The 19,651-nt window shown below is 46.0% G+C and overlaps 1 protein-coding gene across 1 annotated transcript in view; it reads right to left on the reverse strand.

Moving 5' to 3' along the window:
- Positions 1-19,651, reverse strand: part of BTBD8 (BTB domain containing 8) — a 541,977-nt gene that overhangs the window by 175,308 nt on the left and 347,018 nt on the right. The window contains exon 13 of the mRNA XM_086953936.1: positions 14,325-14,386. Coding sequence (XP_086810062.1) covers positions 14,325-14,386 — 62 coding nt within the window. The remainder of the gene's footprint in view (positions 1-14,324; positions 14,387-19,651) is intronic.

A 19,651-nucleotide genomic window follows, 5' to 3' on the forward strand; every position in this document is an offset into this window, starting at 1 on the left:
CAGCCATTTTCGTTTTTCACTATTGAAGGCTACCTGTTCTCATAGGCCAGAATGGGCAGTTAGATTATTACATTCTTATAATCCTAAATGACCCAGGGAACATGGTAGAAATTCGAATTTAGTATGCCTGAACTCAGAATAATAAAATACATATTTTAGTAAAGTTGGTTTTAATATTCTGTGTTTGAAAATACCACTTTTTAGAAAGTAGGTATTTTCTTGCCCAACTGTCCAGGCCTGCCTCTGCTGGGTTGTGTATTCCTTGTCTAGGTTTGTGAGTGACAGGGCTGGGGGATTCCAGGAGACAGGCTGGGGCAGCCCGGTGGTGAAAAGAGAGATTTGCATCTAGATGGGAGGGAGGAGTTGCACCTGGGACCTGAATAGGGCTGGGCCTTCCCTCTACAATGCTGGCTCCATCCCCTGTGGCTTGTCTGATGTTTCTGGCCTGCACTGTGAAAGGAGAGGAGGAATCATGTCAACAGAGTGCTCCAGAGCTGTATCTTCCCTCTCCTGTGCTGGATCCACCTCCTGTAGGGCGGCTGATGTCTCTGCCCTGCACAGTGAAAGGAAGAAGAGAGTCATTTAAACAAAGTGCTCAGGAACTGGTTTGGACTAGGCAGAGGTCTCTCCGCCTTCAGAGAACAAAGGATTTTGGGGTATAAATATTTGGACCCTGATCCCAAGAAATGAGATCACTTCTGGACAAGAAACCTTTCTGCCAATGAGAAGATCCAAGGAAGCTGCAGGAGTTTGGAATGCCCCTCTGCCAGTGTGCTGTTTGCTGGGTTGGCCTGCAGTGGTTGCTTCATTGCCAAGGGAAAGGAGAAGGAACTTTGTAAGGACTTTCATCTACAGAATATTATCCAAGTGCTTGAACTGGGCTTGCCTCCTGCTGAAGTCTCAGGGACAAAAGACTTCACCTCCAGCTCCCTCCTGAATTTCCTTGCTGGGAATTCTGACTCCAGACACATGCGTGCCGCTGGGAGCTGGAAGTGCGACGCATCGAGAAGAAGCACGTCACCGCCGCAGCTGAAATCGTCCCAACGCTGGAGAAGTGAGCCTTCGCCGCATCGCCCTGAAAGCGTATGTTCATCGAAGCTGCCTGCTGTCGCATCACCGGAGAAGAGTGACGCCATCGTGAGAGTCGCCATCGCATCACCGGAGAAGCGCGTCGCAGGGCCTATCGCAGCTCCAAAATACCGAGTTGTTGCAAGGCTGTCATCGCATTGTCATCGCATCGCCGCATCTAGAGCGCCATCTTCTCGCATTGCACCCGGATCGTCGCATCGCATCAAGGCGCGATCTTGCGCACCGCAACGGGCCCGCAGGCCGAGAATCTACGCATCACCTCAGCACCGGTAAGGCTCACGACGGGTCCCCTACTCTGCGCAAGCATTGAGGGAGGACGCAACCATTCCCCCCAATCACGGAAACAAAGCATCGCCCCTTTTGCGAGCCTTTTGTTTACTTTGCGTTATGCATCCAGGTACTTTGTTGAGAACTTTGTCGCATTTACCAACAACTTAAACTAAGCAACTTTAATCATCTTTTAAGCAATCTTAGGCGTAGTATTGTGGATTTTTGTCGTTTGTGGTCTTGTGTTTAAGTCTATATAAAGAATACTTATTTTCATAAAACCTGTGTTGTGTCCATCTGTAGTGTTTTCACTGTATTACTGTGTATATTCACAAATGCTTAACACACTGCCTCTGAGATAAGCCTGCCTGCTCGTGCCAAGCTACCAAGGGGGTGAGCAGGGGTTATTAAGGAGTGTAATCCCCTTATTCTGACTTAGAAGTAAGGGTCCCTATTTGGACAAAGGTGAATACCATTGCCAACTAGAGACCCCCAGATCTAACAGCAACTGACATGGCTGCTTAAGAGGGAATGCCCTTCCCCTATGGTATTGGCCCTAAACGCATCAGATGGGATAAACATCGCCACAGAGCTGAGAATTAACTAGCTGCTACAGTCTCACTTTTTTATCACACAGGATGTTGAACCAATGCAAAGACTCAAACCGGTTTCCTAGTTTCCAAGCTGACAGCTCTGCCTGTTGCGCCACATCCTTTTTCGGGGACTGACCCCCAATCCAACACTCTAAATGACAGTCTATTTAGATTCATAGACTCCCCTTAGAGTGACGGAAGACCAATATAAGGAGATAGAGACTGAATTGAGGGGAGTAACTAGCTGAGGCCATCATGGAGCTCTCCCAATGTAAAACACCCAGCCCAGTTGCGCTGCTGGCCGAGTTTTACAAATGCTACTCAGGACAGCTTCTAACAAAACTTCTGGAGATGTTCCTAGAAGCAGGACGTGTCGGTGTCTTGCCGCACTCCATGTGAGAAGTCACAATAACAATGATCCGTAAGCCAGATAAAAATCATAGAGAACTGGGATTGTACTGTCTGCTCTCCATGATTAAAGTGGATACTAATATATTTTCTAAGACTCTGGCTATGCACCTATGTCAGGTGGTGACCCACTTGGTTGGGGAAGATCAGTCTGGTTTCATGCTGGGTAGAGTACAGACGCAAGTGGGTGTGGTTCACGGATTAGTTGATGAAGTAACTACGCCAGTTGGACTGTGACACCAGTTGTCTGAATATGATCGAGAGTCAGCATGCTCAAACTGAACAGTAAGTTATACTATATGAGGAGACAGCAGAAATGAGTATGGTTAGTTTCGCCTGGATAATAGTTGACTTTATGAATGAGGTTGTAAGTGTTTGTACAATACTTTGTAGGACTTCTAAATGAAGAATTAGTGTTGGGTGGTAACCTGTAGGTATTGATTGTGATTGTTATGTGGGTAAATCATGATTTTATTGAGGGGTGTAAAATTAGTTTATTATGGTACACCATTCTCTTGATATAGCATTTAATGTGCCTAAAGTGTGCAGAGACGGGATAGGTTTATCAGAGCAGAGCAAAATGTGCCTTATACAGCACACCGTTTTTTTTTAATACACCTCTGAAGATGGTTTGAGTAGATATTAGAATGTGTTTTGGTCAAATGAGAACGTGCACTGTTGTTCTGGTCAATAGAATTCCTCAATATTGGAAATTTGGGGAAAGTTATGTTATTGGTATAAGATACAGTGGTAATTAATGGGTGTTTGGTAACAAGATCACATGGTTTGTTTTGCAGGGACTCATGCTGCTTGCTAAGAGATATCAAAAGATGTTGATGTGTTGAGAGCTGATGGAATATGGTTATTATTGGTCTGAATATGAGATAGGTATGCATAGTTGGAGATATAATTTTTTATTTGTAATAATAGTTTTTGGAGACTATAGATTAATGTTTATTACAATAAACTATTTACACAGCGGCTCCCTTTCAGAGGGGTATTGGGTTTCTAATGTGTGTATATTTAGGACATTATACCAAACTGAGATAGTTAGGAAAATTGTGTTTCCAATAACACAATTTTCCTGTGTATGACTGTTTAATTATTTTTTTAGGATAGTTTAATTAATGAAGAAATACATTATTTTGAAACAGTATATCTTATAACAGTATATATTATATAAATTGATATGAATTGGAACATGGACTTTGGGAAATGAGATACTACATTTCGGACAAATGTCAATAATGGTGTAAATAATGTATAATGTTTTTTTACAAGATGTATTCTAGTTTTAATAAAATCAGTAAGCCAACTTTTCTACTTTATTGCTATGTGAATGCAAACCCATTATCTTTATTAATTTGTATGAGATTGAATGAGGTATTTATGTACAATCGCACCAAGCATGTCTTGTTGACAAAAAGCCTCACGCTACTTGGTTTGTGTCTTATAGTGTGGAAATTCACCTTATTGGTGATTTATCTTCGAATGATGAGTTTTTAGAATTGTGTCTTAAAGCACTTTTAATGTTTCCAATTATATTTGTAAATATGTTGTTTTTTGTTTTATGACAGCTCTGAGGAAGTCCCTCTTGTTTCTTTGGCATGAAACGCGTTGACTGTATTCTTCATTTGACTGTGAAATGTAGTAAAGGACACCTTTGGAAACGTATTGAGTGCTTTGGACTCATGAACTCTTTGGACTAACTTTGCTTAAGAAACATAAACGGACTTCACTTTATTTTTACTAATTATGTGGTGTGCCCTCTTCGCTAATTTCTTTTAACCTTTGGTGCAGCCTCAGGACTCCGGGTTAACAAAAGCAACACAGTCCTGTTCCTGCTGGGACAGTGGACCAGGGAGGCCCTAGCTGATTCTGAACTTACCTAGGAGACACATAGTTTTTGCTATCAGGAATGCAAGTTGCATGTTTGCTTAAGGACCAATCTAATTCTAATGTGGGCAGAGTACTTTCGGGCCTCCAAGACTCTATAAGATTCTGGAACACGCTCCTGATTTCATCTATGGGTAGGGTAGTAGTTAGTAAGATGGTATTTTTCCCATGCTGCCTCTATGTACTCCAGAACTCCTTCTGTATTATCAAGAGAAAGGCATTCCAGGAACTGAACAGTCTCTTGATATCACAGTTGTGAGAACGCAAATGGAGCTGGGTCGAACTGGACACATTATAATTAGACAGGGAGCAAGGAGGCCTGGGACTCCAGCTCTACTACGTGCCAGGACTTCTGCAATAAGCAGTGCAGTGGTGTGAGGAAGAACAGAACTCGGAAAAAAGGCTACTGAAGGAACTGATGGATCTCCACCAGCATTTCATAAACAGATCCCATTAGCCGGTAGATCGCCTTTTTGTGGCAAGACAGGTGGGACTGGCATGGGCAAATACCCAATGCGCAGACCACCATCATTATAAAACTTTGTTTCGGTCATAAGACTATAACAGTAAAAATGCAATATAGTTCATACAAATCGATTAAAAAACAAAATAAATTAGTATTCTGGTATAAAATAACAGTTGAGCACTAACCTAAATTCAATAGATTTTTATTAAACCTTTGGTGCACAATATAAGAACAGGCAAAAAGAACCAATACCTATTCCAGAATGGGCGACATGGCCCGCTATGCTGCCTTTGATCTAAAGATGCACTACACTCAAGACCGTTTGTATATTGGCATTAAAAAAAAAGTAAATTAACAACCTAGTGAAAACAATATCACAAGCTAAAAGGGAAATAGATGTACAACTGTCTCACTCTTTCAACAAATTCCTTCTAATTGCCCACATATGACCCAAATATTTTGCAACTGAGCAAGCAATCGCCGGAACCTGTGAGAGAGTTCAAAGGAAGGGAACCGAACCTGGACTTAATATAAAGTTTCCTAACTTTAGGTATCGTTGTAATAACTAAATATTGTTCGCAAGAATAATCAATTTAAAATCCATGAACTCCGTAGTTAAACGTTCCCATGATGGATTAGTAGTGAAGCCTGTGCTACACAGGCCCAAAACTGTTCTTTTTAGGTCGAGCTAGAGTTGCGCATGCGCAACATGCAGTCTAGCTCGACAACTATTGTTTTCAGTTTCCTGGAAATCTGAGACAGGAGATGGGCACGAGCGCCGATTGCACCTCGTGGGCGCGCACGCCCACGCCGGCGCCGTGCACATCCCCTGCCTCAGATTGCCAGGAAGCCGAGAACACATACACACACGCGCGCACACACACACACACACACACACACACACACACACACACACACACCACACACACACACGCACGCACATCCCCCCGGCTCACGCGCGCACACACACAGCCACGCACCCCCCCCCCACCACTCACAGGACAGGCTCATGCGCGCACACACAGCCACGCACGCACACCCCCCCACCACCACTCACAGGCTCACGCGCGCGCACACACACACACAGCCCCCCTCTCCCCCACTCACCGTGTGTCTCAGGCTGCTCTTGTCCCGCGGTGGTGGCGGCATTACACACGGACACATTCATTTTTGGTAGGCACCGGGTGATTAAACGACTTGCCCAGAATTACAGGATGTAGAGCAGATGCACTACGCCGCATTCAACGTCTCTCTAGCACAACAAGGATTTCCTGGAAGTCCGCCTTACGTCACAGAACGTATTTGCTCTCCCATTGGGCGTCCTTTCTGTCACGTGACATTGCTCAAGACCTATCCTTAGCCCCTTGGCCCTGTTCTCCTAGGACGGTAGTTGGACGGCGAAGCCTGGGCGGCGCTGTGACCACTGCCTGGCATGGAGACTTCTCTTCCCCACCTCGCTCAGAGCGGCCCCTTTCCCTCACTCCCCCCGTCCCCGACACCGAGTACTGGCTGGGAGAGAGGAGGCATTATCCCACCCAGGCCAAGAGCGTAGTGGGATGACTGGCTCCTTTGGAACCTTGGGAGGGGAAGTTAGAGGTACTGGGGTGCTGTAGTGCATGTACATGTGCGTGCGTAGACTCTTTTTCCTGCTGTATTGCACCGTTTGCTCCTCTTGTATTTTGTTTGCTCACGATTGTCACTTTTGTCTCATGTAATGTAACGTTTGCTTTTGAAATGTGTTCGCTTGTAATGTTCTCTTGTTCATTTATGTATTTGAATGTAGTGCAGACCTCATCAAACGTGTTAGTGTGCTTTACAATAAAAATGCACCAATACATAATGTACAAATAAACGGAGTACTTATGTAATGTATCTGGTACGATTGTAAAGCGCTCTGACAACTTCAGGTAAAGTCTGCGCTTTATAAAAACGCATTAATAAATATTGTTGCAAATGCGCAAAAATCGTTACACTTTGCTTGTTATCTAACGGAGGCTGTAGAGATGGTTCGTGTTTTTGGAGTCTGGGCCAGGTATGGCAGGCTCGAAGCACCTGGAAGGTGTAAATCCGAGGCAGGGTAAACATTTCACGTCTGAACACGACAGACCCACAAGGTTGAGCACGCTGCATTTCTCCGCTGGAAAAGCAGAAATCTGCAGGAAACCAGAATCGATAAATCAGAAGGTGACCCTACGCTCATAAACACTTCTTTTAAAAAAATGAGATACAGGTTTCCTCCCAATGCAGGGTGAACGTACAGGGGGCTTGATTTGGTCACGAAACATCCAAGACAGTCCATGCACACAAACAACGAATCTCAGGGCTAACTAACATGCTAGTAAACCCGACATTTAAACTTTGAACCCCTTCCATTGGGGTTGCGGTCAATTCAACCACAGCAAACCAAACACAAGTTCTAACAGAGCTTTATTTAAAGCTGCCAACATTTACAAACTTCTCTGTTTGAAGTGCTTCATAAAAACGGCATGTCCCTTTGTAGCACATAGAGCTAGCTAACCCTCATCTAGACGCCCCAATGATTGGCACATTTGGATAAAAAAACATAAGTCATTTGCTCAGGATCACACGGAGTTCTCAAGTGAGGGAGTAAGAGTTGAATCCATGTGTTTCTGTAATTTAGAAACGAAAACACACTCGACACAGAAATATATGCACAATATTGGAGCCTGTTTGCTCTGATATATTAAATTGCATTTATATAGCGCTTCCTATTTGACAGCATTTTTAAACTCTTGTTCAAGCTGATTCAAATTGCATTACGCCTTAAAACACTCCTAGCTGACAAGGCGCCATGCTACAATAGGTACGCTCAGTCAGACCTACGTTTCCTGTTACGCAGTTTATATCTCTGATACATTTCGAAAAGGATGCTCGTTTCCTTGGAAACTTTGCTAGTTGGAACTAATAGAACCATGCATTCAGAACTGTGTAGGCAGCTCAGAAGAATAGTGTACCTGCTGCAGAATTCCGTTTGAAGACCCAAGCCTTCATGCTTCTGAGGTCGATAAAACAGAGTGCCTCTGATTTTTTAAACGGCGCTTCTCCCTTGGACAGTGGGCGCTGGAAGTCACAGGGCTAAGAGAACCGATGAATAAACAAACATGACTATTTATTGTCAATAGCTGACGGATACCCCTTGGTGCATGAGTGTGTGTTAAAGGTGTGCACAGTGTATGCCATAGTAAGACTCTGCGTTGGGCGGGATTCTCTTCTGTGACCATCGTCAGCTTATCGTGATAAATTCCAGGATTTGACATTATTGTCATCTATTCGAGGCTTTCCGCCCTGGCTGACAAGTGTTGTGTTTATATAAACTAGTATACTATTATGAAAGGATCGCTTTGGACTTGCTCGCTTCAATTTAAAGAGAGTAGGAGACTCTTAGTAATGTAGCGGAAAGCACATATTTTGAAAGAAAATCCTCACAAACCTATATGAACCCAGCCCCAAACTGAATAAAAGCTTCAAAAGGAGGAACCCCCAGCCACCAACCTTCCCACCCAAATTAGGGCTCACAAATTAAAAACACAGTGGGAACAAAGAACTTGTCACCATTTCTTTTAAATAATTTATGTTTGTGGCAGCATCAAGTGTAAGTACATACGAGTTCTGCTCATGTTGTCAGTGACTTATGATGTCAGAAAATGGGCACGGTCAGTGCCTTGTTCCCCCACCACCATCAGGGCAATCCAAGACTGTGCACAAAATAGAGTTATGTATTTATGTTTAGGTCTCGACTACTGCCAATGTCACACTTCAACTCCTTGCTCCAACTACAAATCCACCCTCCAAAAACACCATCCAACTCCACCCTACAAATTCACCCTCCAACTCCACCCTGCACCGCCCAACTGCACCGTCCAACTCCACCCTGCACCATCCAACTCCACCCTGCACCATCCAACTCCACCCTGCACCCTCCAACTCCACCCTGCACCCTCAAACTCCACCCTGCACCCTCAAACTCCACCCTGCACCCTCAAACTCCACCCTGCACCCTCAAACTCCACCCCTCAAACTCCACCCCTCAAACTCCACCCCTCAAACTCCACCATCCAAATCAAAATCCACCCTCCAACTCAAACTCCACCCTCCAAATCATCCCTGCAACACAACCCCTCAGCGCCACAGCATTACTCAGCGCAACAGCATTACTCAGCGCCACAGCAATACTCAGCGCCACAGTATTACTCGGCGCCACAGTATTACTCAGCGCCACAGCATTACTCAGCGCCACAGCATCACTCAGCGCAACAGCATCACTCAGCGCAACAGCATCACTCAGCGCAACAGCATCACTCAGCGCAACAGCATCACTCAGCGCAACAGCATCACTCAGCGCACCAGCATCACTCAGTGCAACAGCATCACTCAGCGCAACAGCATCACTCAGGGCAACAGCATCACTCAGCGCAACAGCATCACTCAGCGCCACAGCACCACTCAGCACCACAGCATCACTCAGCGCCACAGAATCACTCAGCACACCTCAACACCACAGCACCACTCCGCGCACAGCATCCCTCAACGCCACAGCACCACTGAATGCTACAGCATCGCTCAGCACCACTGAATGCCACAGCATCACTCAGCACCACTGAAGGCCACAGCATCACTCAGCACCACTGAAGGCCACAGCATCACTCGGCACCACAGAAGGCCACAGCATCACTCAGCACCACTGAACGCCACAGCATCATTCTGTGCAACCATTCAACTACAACTGGTTCTAATATGTTCTCTCAATGTTTCAAGCTTTATTACAAATGTCACAATTTTTTTTTAATATTTCACTTCTGTTCTTGGATTTTCATCACAATAAAAAACACTGAACATAATCTTCCCAAAAGTTATTTACAAAAATTTAAGCTATTGTCATTATAAATTACAATAACTTCTATTTAAGTATTAATTATTAAAAAACATAAAAGCCATTGTTATTTGTAATATTAATACATCTAAGTCATGTAAATACAACACATATTGCATTACAAATGCTATAGGTGCCACGTTTGCGAAAGTTAACACTATTGGCATTGTAAATGACAAAGCTATTAATTTCGCTATTTTCAAAACCAGCACATAAATAAAAAAATTGTCATTTACAATACCAATACTTCATACTTTCCTAATGCGAGATCTATTACATTGCAAATACTTGTTTTTACTTGATTTTATTGCATATTTTAACAAAAACAGTTCATTGCGCTCATAATGTGGTTCACATGAAGTGTTAAGGTCAGCATCATCAAATACAAAAAAAATTAAAACAAACAGCAATACAGGTTCTTGTAATGAAGACAAATTTAGAATTCCGATACATAGGGACGATTGACTGGTCCAATAGTCATTGCATCCTGTGTGATATTTCAGTCAGTAAGTTCCTGATGTGCCAACAGGTAGGAGCGAAGCGGTTGCCAGACATTTTTGGGGCAGGAAGCAGGTGGAAGTAGGGACGAATATACATCAGTAGTCGTATCACAATACATCTTATCCTTGAGCCATGCTCTTACCAAAGGCGATGCAGTTCCTCCCCAATTCAAAGAGACTTCTCTTTTGGCCAGTACTAGCGCAATGGCGGTAATACGCCTAATTTCTCGACTCAACAGGAGCACATATCCCAGTAGGGCAAGCAGGGCTGTGTGTGAGAGCTAGGTCTCAAACATCTGTTCAAGATGGCCAAACACTGCCTCCCAGTAGGCCAGCACCGCAGGGCAGCTCCATGCCAGATGAAGAAAAACAGCCTGCGCCATTGCACATCTCAGACATTGGTCTGGCTTCGAATGGTCCATCTTCGCAAGCAATACTGGAGTAACATAAACTCTATGTAAGTACTTAAAATGTAGAAGTTTGTGTTTATAGTTATTGGACACCAAACGTGTCTGCTCATAACAATATGTCCACATCTTGTCAGTCATAGGGTGCGCCAGATCCCTCTCCCACGCTGCTCAGGCCCAGGCGCGCAACACCCATTGGGCTCACGGGGCTTCAGCCCCCCCCCCTTCGTGTGTGTCAGCCCGGGCTGACACGTCTTCGCGGGCTGGCGACGATCTAATTGCAGCCACACCCGAGTACTTAACGGGTCTTTAAAAGACCTTCAATTTTAAATGAGGCTTTTGTTGTGTGTTCACCCGTTCTTACAGCCACTCTGTCTGTGGTTGGAAGAATAAGCCCCCCCCCCCCCACGAAATTGTTTTCAGCCCTTTCCGAAATTTGGCTCTAGTTGCCCGTCAGGCCCCACCCCCCATCATTGATCATAGCGCTTGTGCCTGTCGGTATAGTATGGAAACTAAACGCGTGCCATCTGCCACCACAAAAATTGTAGTAAATGGGGAGAGGTCTGCAGGTTCCCAAGTCTGTCCCAATACTGCTTCTTCACTCAATCTTTACTGGGGAGGAATGCTGAGTCCTTTGTATCTGATTAGCCATCTATACCTAGTGTGGTTAACAAGGATTGCACATTTCGAATCCAACCTACCTTCTTGAAATGGTCTAGTGCGCTATCTTCCATGAGTGCGGTGGAATGCACAGACCTCCATGTCATGCTGATACCAATATGATGTCCGCAACCCTTCAGACATATACAGAGGAATGTGGATGAGCGACTGTGGATAGCGGGAGGATATCAGAGCTTGGGGAGCTTATACCAAGATGGAGAGTTCCTTGACTTTCCGGAGACACGCAGATGATTTAACCTCAGTGCAGGTCAATTCCTCCTGTTTGCAAAGCTGTCCTGCATGATCCAGGAGTTATGGACGGACTTCCCTAAAGGACTGACAGAATACTGATGCTTACACGCCTCTTAGATCAAGGATCCACTTGCAGGTTGAGAACATGCCTTTATTCTGCACTAAAGGGTGACAGAGGGTGTACACTGCTAGTGGCATGGAGGCGGCTCTACAAGAGCCACTTTCAGAGTGAGAATGGTCGAAGGCATGGGCAAAGGTGCAAGAAATGGCTAGTTATGCTAGATTCAAAATTCTGCAGTTTTGCTACCTCCTCGAAGTGCACCTTACGCCTCAGGGGCTCCACAGAATATTTCCTGGCGAGAATTGATGGAGGTGTGCTGCAATACCGGCAATGTGAAAATCACATGACCTGGGCCGCCCAACACGGCAAGACTACTGGATGACTGAGGTGGATAGCCTTACTAAAGTGATGACAATGCAGTTGACACAGGCACCTAAGCAATGCTTACTTGAACCAACGCCCCTGTCAAACAAATGTAAAAATATATTTGCAGCACTAGGCCTTCTCTTATCCTCGAGACGATTAGCTATTTATTGGACTGCGCAGTCCCCCTCCAAAATCCACACCAGCCCCTCACTCCCTTTGAACACATGGAAGGCAGTGGTTGAGAATGCCGACTGCGCAAAGTAAGACAAGATGAAAATGCAGAAAGGGACCTGGATCTGTGGATTGGGATGACGGATTGATTGATGAAGCCCGTGGCGTGTGGGGGGAGGGGCGGTGATGGTGGAGAGGGGGGGGTGTAGCGGGTCCTCTTCGACTGCTGATTCCCTGCAAGAGGAACAGATCCCAAGTTGGGAGATGGAGGATAATGAATGAGGGATGAGTAAGGATGTTTGAAGCATGTTGCTAGGGCCGGTCTGCGAACCCAAACCAGCCCTGGAAAATGTATCATACCAGCCCCTGTGGGGGATGCAGCTGCCAGGCACTGTTGCTTTTGGTACTGGGGGCCGATATTGCAGTACCACTGCAAAACTGCCCCCCAGTAACAAAACTGGCCCTAACCGCTGCGTAAACAGCCCCCACCCTTCAGCCTCCCGGGGAAGCGCCTGATACCCGGTAAGGCCAGTCCAGCCCTGCACAATGCCTCTGAGCTGTGCTTGCAATGGATGGGGAGGACTGTTGTGGCAAACCACGCAGGAGGGCAGGCTGCCTAAATTGTAATGGTTGTAATGCCTTCTACAATTGCAATAAGACTTGGGTATTGGAAAATCCATACTACTATTATCAGTATGTATCACTCTTGACTGCTACGCTGAGCTGCTGTTATGTTATAATGTTATGTTTTATTAACTGCAAAAAGCAAATAAAGTTAATTTTTAAAGTATGTACTAGTGGGCATGGGGCCATTTCAGACCCATCTCCCCTCCACTCCCTCCAATGAGGCAATCTAGGCAGCCTTCTCCACAACTAGCGGTACAAAAGGGGGTGATGATGGACGGAGCATCTGAATCAATCAAACACTCACACCCAGTCAAAAGATCTGAGTTTGATCCATCACCGTTCTTTAGCCCACTCTGCCACCCCAGTTCAGACATGGCTATATGCAAATCAGTCTGACCCTGTGCCTCATGGGAACAGTCCAGCCCGAACTGCCAAGACATGTCTTCCCTGGACCGGAAACAAGCTTCAGAGGACCGGTTTCTGGCATTCCAGCCGTCTTCACCCCAGCTTGCTTGAATCCAGTGGCAAAGTGAGCAAGGGACTCACGTCTGAGCATACCCTTCCACACTTATGGCGGCCAAAAGCGGTACAAAAGGGGGTGGTGATGGACGGAGCATCTGAATCAATCAAACGCTCACACCCAGTCGAAAGATCTGGGTTTAATCCATCACCGTTCTTTAGCCCACCCTGCCACCCCAGGTCAGACATGGCTATATGCAAATCAGTCTGACCCTGTGCCTCATGGGAACAGTCCAGCCCGAACTGCCAAGCCATGTCTTCCCTGGACCGGAAACAAGCTTCCGAGGACCGGTTTCTGGCATTCAAGTCGTCTTCAGCCCTGCTTGCTTGAATCCAGTGGCAAAGTGAGCAAGGGACTCGCGTCTGAGCATACCCTGCCACACTTATGGCGGCCAAAAGCGGTACAAAAGGGGGTGGTGTCTACAACTAGGACACCATGCTGCCCTCTACTGCAGAGAACGTTTTGCTTGGCTATATCCTAGTGACAGCTGGATAGAAATGTACAGGTGGGCAGTAAAATTGCCTATGCTTTTTTTTTCTTGAATGCACGCACTGATTAAAAAAAAATTGAATAATTAATTTCCCTCTGTTTGGGAACACCTAGGAAGGTAAAGTGTACGTAACAAGGCCCCAAAAATGCAAAGTTCACTTATAAAAAGAAAAGAACACGTTACCAAATTTGTCAAAGCCCCCCCAAGTGAAACGTTATTGGGTACTCTTTGATGCCATGCAAACAACGTAAACGGGTTCATCTCAAATGATAGTACATCTATATATCCAGCTACACAATTTAAGTGGGAAATTTACTACAAAGACTATGTTTAACAGAATAACTCCGGATTCTGAGACGTATCTTTAGCATGAAAAAAATGAATGTGGGTAGATTACTGAGAAGGGTAACTTATGTAGGCATTTAAGACATATCATGGATAATCCTGCTATAAATAGAACTCTGAAGATTGCAAACTCATCAGAGAACCTCCAGCATCAGGAGATACTCCAAAACATGTGCAATGTTTAATTTTTATCGTCACCCATTTCCTAGTTTAAGTTTATCACTCATTTGCTAGTTTAGGTTTAGCAACAAATTATTAATTTTACTTCTGTAATGCATGGCTAATGATCGACAATTTATTTAAAAAGAGATTTACCTGAGAACTACTGAATATAGGCTTTTTGCCAAGTCTTCGATCATCACCTTTGTCAAATGCAGCTGGAGATAAAAAAAAACATTAGATGGGGGAACTAAGTTGACAACATACAAATATATGGATTATTTGAATATGGGCTCAAAATGACATAATTTATACCAGACATGTTCACAAGTGTAAAAAGGAGCAACTCCAGTAATGAGTGAATAATGAAATGTTACCAAACCAGTACTCCTAGTTCACAGTGTCTTTCACGTTACTAACTTCTGGGTATGTTATCAACCTATAGTCAGGATGGTAATGTGAACAATTATGTTTAAAAAAATGATTATGCAAGCATGTTCTCCTTTTCCAGCAACCTGAGGAATGGAAGTCAGACCTCATGTGCATTGTGCATCCCTACCACCTCAACCTCAATTCTGAGTGATAAGTAAGCATTAGTTAGGGACAAACTGCAGTCAAAGCTAAGATGGAGACATGGGATAGGCACTGATAATATAATGGAGTCTATGGAAAAGGAATAAATGTTTACAATTATAATGTGCTTTATATAACACTTCATACCACATTTTGGCTTTTTCTAACAGATCTGTGTACTGTAAACAAGTCTTCTTATTTTAAAAGGAAAAAAGACTAAAAGAGGCTGCACAACTGACTAAACTGTGCATACTGTCAGGAAATTGTATCCAGCAGGCAATATTTAGAAAACACACTCATTCTCTTCATTGCTAGTGTGCACGCCATTTGTTAAAAGCATGGGTTAAATGCATATGTGTGGTTAGAGGAATAATTATTAGGGCATTCTCAGAGGTGTAGTGACAGAAGGAAAGGTAACTTACCTGTGGAAAGATAGTTCAGGTGGATACTATATTTTAAGCAGACTCCTTACTAAATGAATTGCCTCTAGGCACCAGTCTGTAACTGTACACGTTTTATTCAATCAACATCTCTCCTGTGCCACCAGTACACTGCAGTGCAGTTTTAGCTATGGAAATGCCAACCCAGGATTTGACTACACCAGGACACACAAGGGGCGTTAGTTTTTGGTTCTTTATCCACACCCCATTGAGGCATGTGAAGAACAAACGAGAAAGCACAAGCGGCAGCCACAACAACAATAAACAATACATAGCCTAAATTGAGATCTTATTAATGTCTGCATCCTGGCAGTGAGACTGATATACAGCAAGCATACTAATCGCACCCAGGCAACACCCAGTCCCATGGTGAGCATGACCGTCTCACGGTGCAACCAACTGACCATGTCAATCACCTTTTCCAGGTCGAGCGACAGTATCCTCGCGGCCCCTACCCCTGAAATGATGGAGAATGCAGGAGCATATAAAATTACACAGATTCAGGGATGTGTTGCACTGAGGGATAAATCCTCACTGGTCTGGATGCACTGATTTCGGCATGTGCAGGAGTAATCCCATTGCCGAAATTTTGCTCAGAATCCTGAAGCCTTGGTCAGCATGGATAGAGGTCTGTCCGAGACAGGTGCCCCCGTGCCAGGGCATTTGTAAGCGGGACCACCATTGCGTCCCCAGTGGAGGCAAGAAGTACCCATTTTTCCAAGGCTGCAGCACAGATGGCAGTCAGCCTCTGCACCAGTAGACCAGTAAAGGAAGAGTAAATTTCCGCAAGCAGAACCAGGGGATTTCCCTTGTGCTATGTCTCTGCATTCTCTGTGCCCATTATATGTAATCACAAAGGGTCTAGAAAGGACTCTGCAGGCTCACCGGAGTCCTCAACTTGTCTATCAGAGAGTCGTATATTAATCCCGGAAAGCTGCATTTATAGCTGCTTGGAAATACACAAGCTACCCGCCCAGCTCCTGCAATTGGGTTATCGCAGATACCCTGCATTTCGGCAGTGTCCGCCATACCAACAGGCACCGGCCCTCGCTCTCGTCCGCCCGGGCATTATATTACCGGTAATTATGACACCAGAGTTTGTCCAGAAGGACACTGCATTGCTCTTTGGCCTCTGCCAAACTCGTTCATCCATGCCAAGTCAGTAGTCCAAGCGATGAATGTCGCCCTCCAATTTGGTCAGGTCACGGTCCTGATCCCCACTGACACCCCCAAGCAGTGTGTACCCTTACCATCAGCTTGAACATCTCCCATACCATAAGGCAGTCTGACATTGAGCTCTGATTGTGCTCAAAATAATGAGAAATTGCCTACTGGATGCCCTCCCGGATCATGGGGTCTTCCAATGCACTGGGGCACAGGAGCCACAATGGGACCGCAGGGCGTTCTTCCCACAGATGGAGGTGAATCAACAGTGGACTGTGATCAGAGACAGTGTGACTGAGGTATTCGGTATGCTTAACAAATTGAGACAATCTCCCCGAACAGAGAAATGTATCTAGACAAATTTGCAGTGCATATAGGCTGGAATAATAGGAGTATTCTTTCTCCTGTCCATGTTGTGCCCTTGAGACATCTTCAAGCATCCAGCTCCCCATCAAATCTCGGAGTCACACTGATTTAGAGAATACACAGACCCATTGGTCAGTGGCTCTGCCGTTTGCGGCATCACAAGGGGCAGGCTCTGTCTGCTAGTGAAAGTAATACCTGAGGCAGACCCCTCCGATCAGACATCTGACTGGGTATCATCCTCTGAGTCCAATGGCCCCCTCCAGTGAGCCCAGTTGTGGCCAATAATGATGCTGCCCTGTCCTCAGCCGCCTGTTCCTTTGTTGGCTTCCTACCTTGTGCAGCACTCATAGGATCCAAATTCCTTATCTGCATGCACTTGCGCAGCCCAGGCCTGCTCCTTGCCGTCTTGTCACTCATGACCACAGCCTGGTACCTCTCTCACCATTCCCATGCCTTGGAAGAAGTCAGAAGATGTGCAGCACACCCCCGAGAGGCACCCACAGCTTCGCCAGGAACAAAATGGACAATTGCAGCCCTGGTTCGCGGAGTCCCCACTTGACTTCTGTAAAGGAGCCCCTCTAAGCCTGTACAGCCGCAGTGAAGTCAGGGAACATGGTCACTGCTGCATTCTGAACATTAAAAGGACCCTCTGTACGTGCCCTCTGAAGCAAAGTGTCACAGTCCCTATTATCAAGCAATGTGGCCACTTCGCTAGAACCCTGTGCGCCCTTTCAAGTGGCAAAAAGGTAGAAAGTTGTGTAGGCACCATGCTGGTCTTCATCCTCTGCTCTAGCTAGACAACCATGTTCCTGCGCTCCGCTCCTTCCGGCAGCCCCACAACCTGAACATTATTGCACCAGTTGTGTCCATCTGCATCTCCGGCCCTGTACTCCAAATTCCACACTTGCTCGGTTAGATTGTGAATTTGTTGTTGCAAGTACATCAGTAACTTTAATGTTATCTGCCAGTTTGTGAAGGTCCACCCCAAGAAGAACTGGTTCTGTGGCCACCACTCCAATCTGATGCTACAGTGTTTCCTTGGAGTCCGCAATAGCAGCCAGTATTTTATCCAGCATGAGTTGCAGCACAGCTGTTGGAGGCTCTGGACCAGGTCCCGAGTCCGACCTCTCCTGGCTGCCCCTTGTGTTTCTGCAGATGGGCCGCCATCCTTTTGCCTGATTCTGCCCATCATCCTGGCACCACCTGGCCACCTGTTGGCAGCTTGCTCAGCAGCAATTATTCTTACCCACAAAGCAAGGGGTCAGCACCCCTATACAACGTATCAGTCCACTGGAATGTCCAGCCACTTGCCTCAAAATCCTAACCACCTCTTTCTCTGCAGCCAGCAGCAAGCATCGAACCACACCCAAGCAACCACTGATTGGGGAATGAATGTTCTCCCACCCTGTAGGTAGCGGGCTCTCCTGGCCTCTCCCTCGCTGATCATCCACGCAACGCCAGTCTCCCGGCCATAGTTAATCTCCAGGACTTCGAGGGCTGTATAGTGCCTGTGGATTAAGTCAATGTCAGTTCACTCAGGTAGCCTTTCCTCTCACTCACTGCAGGGGGCTCCCAGGGTGCCATCTGTGAGAATCGTCAGGGAAGAAGACCCCCTCCAGGTGTAACCCCTAGGCCACTGACTCTGATCGGACATCTTCTCCAGGTGGCAGTTATCTCACCACTAGGCCCCGGCCTCATTGTGCAGGGGTGGAAATCGCCTCCTCACAAGGCAATCGCCTCAGTACTCCTCCCCCACACCATTCATGCGAACTCCAGTAGTGGGAGGGAGTCTGCTGTTGCCATCAAGCTTCAGTTGGCCCCCCAGAGGCTCACCATCCACTAGGCCGCGCCACGTGGCATCTTCCGAAGCATGTGCGGGCATCACTCGCCCCTGCTGTCCCACACCAAAGCCCGGCAACGGCAGCAAGAGAAAATGGCTCTGGCCCCCCTGCACGATCCTGCTGCTGCTAAATGACCCCCAATGGCCCAGGAGGTGCTGCTTTTGTTCCAGGCCGTGCTCTCCAGCACAACCGGTTGCAGCGCCACTGGGACCGCCATCTCCGCTCAGAGCTCCCTCTGCTGCAAGTCTCACCAAGGGCCACTGACAGCCGCTAGGAACAGCCCGTGCCTGCTGCATACTCCTGCGTTCCCCCGGGACCAGGATAACATACTAGGCAGCTTCCAGGAGGGTAGTGTTGGATATATGAAGAAAGAGTGGAGCAAGAGCCTGAAGCATTCACTATCTTCATCGGCCAAGCCACGCCCCCCTCCACTATGATGTCTCTTTAACCTTTGTTTTTTTCAGTTATTTATTTTTTATAAAGTAAGACATTATTACAATTCCTAACTATAAGCTCACTTTAACCGTTGTTTTTTTCAGTGAGTGTCTAGAGTTTTTTAACATAAGGTTCATCGCTGTGTGCGGCTTAAGGTTTGGGAGCCCAACCACCACTGTGCACGGCCTTTGGCCATGTGCTGCATGAAATAAGGCACAGGGCCTGGCCTGGCACCATGTCCTGCATCCAACACCTTGCAGGTGCACACCCATCTTTTAAATTTTTAGAGGGGTTCCTGGATCAGCAAATCCACTACGACACCCAACGTGATACGTTTTGGGGTTCAGGGAACCAGGACGTATCCCCATAGGTGTCACGTTGCATGTCGCAGTGGATGCACAGAACCTCCCCAAAAAAACATTGAGTGCTGCAATTATACCTTCAGATTGCGTCCTGCTAATCACAACGCATGGTTGAGCTCACAGATCTGTCTCTGATCTCCCATGGATTCTACATGGTGTGGAATATACAAAGATTTTAAACTTGAATTTCTCAAAAACTACTGCATGGATTTACACCAAATCACAAAAGCAAGCTTTCTATACCAAGATTTTTATTTCTGCGAAATTTGGTGTGATTTCATTCAGCCGTTTTAGTTGTAGCT

This window comes from Lissotriton vulgaris, chromosome 1_1, assembly GCF_964263255.1.
Source record: "Lissotriton vulgaris chromosome 1_1, aLisVul1.2, whole genome shotgun sequence".
In the NCBI taxonomy this organism is placed as follows: domain Eukaryota; kingdom Metazoa; phylum Chordata; class Amphibia; order Caudata; family Salamandridae; genus Lissotriton; species Lissotriton vulgaris.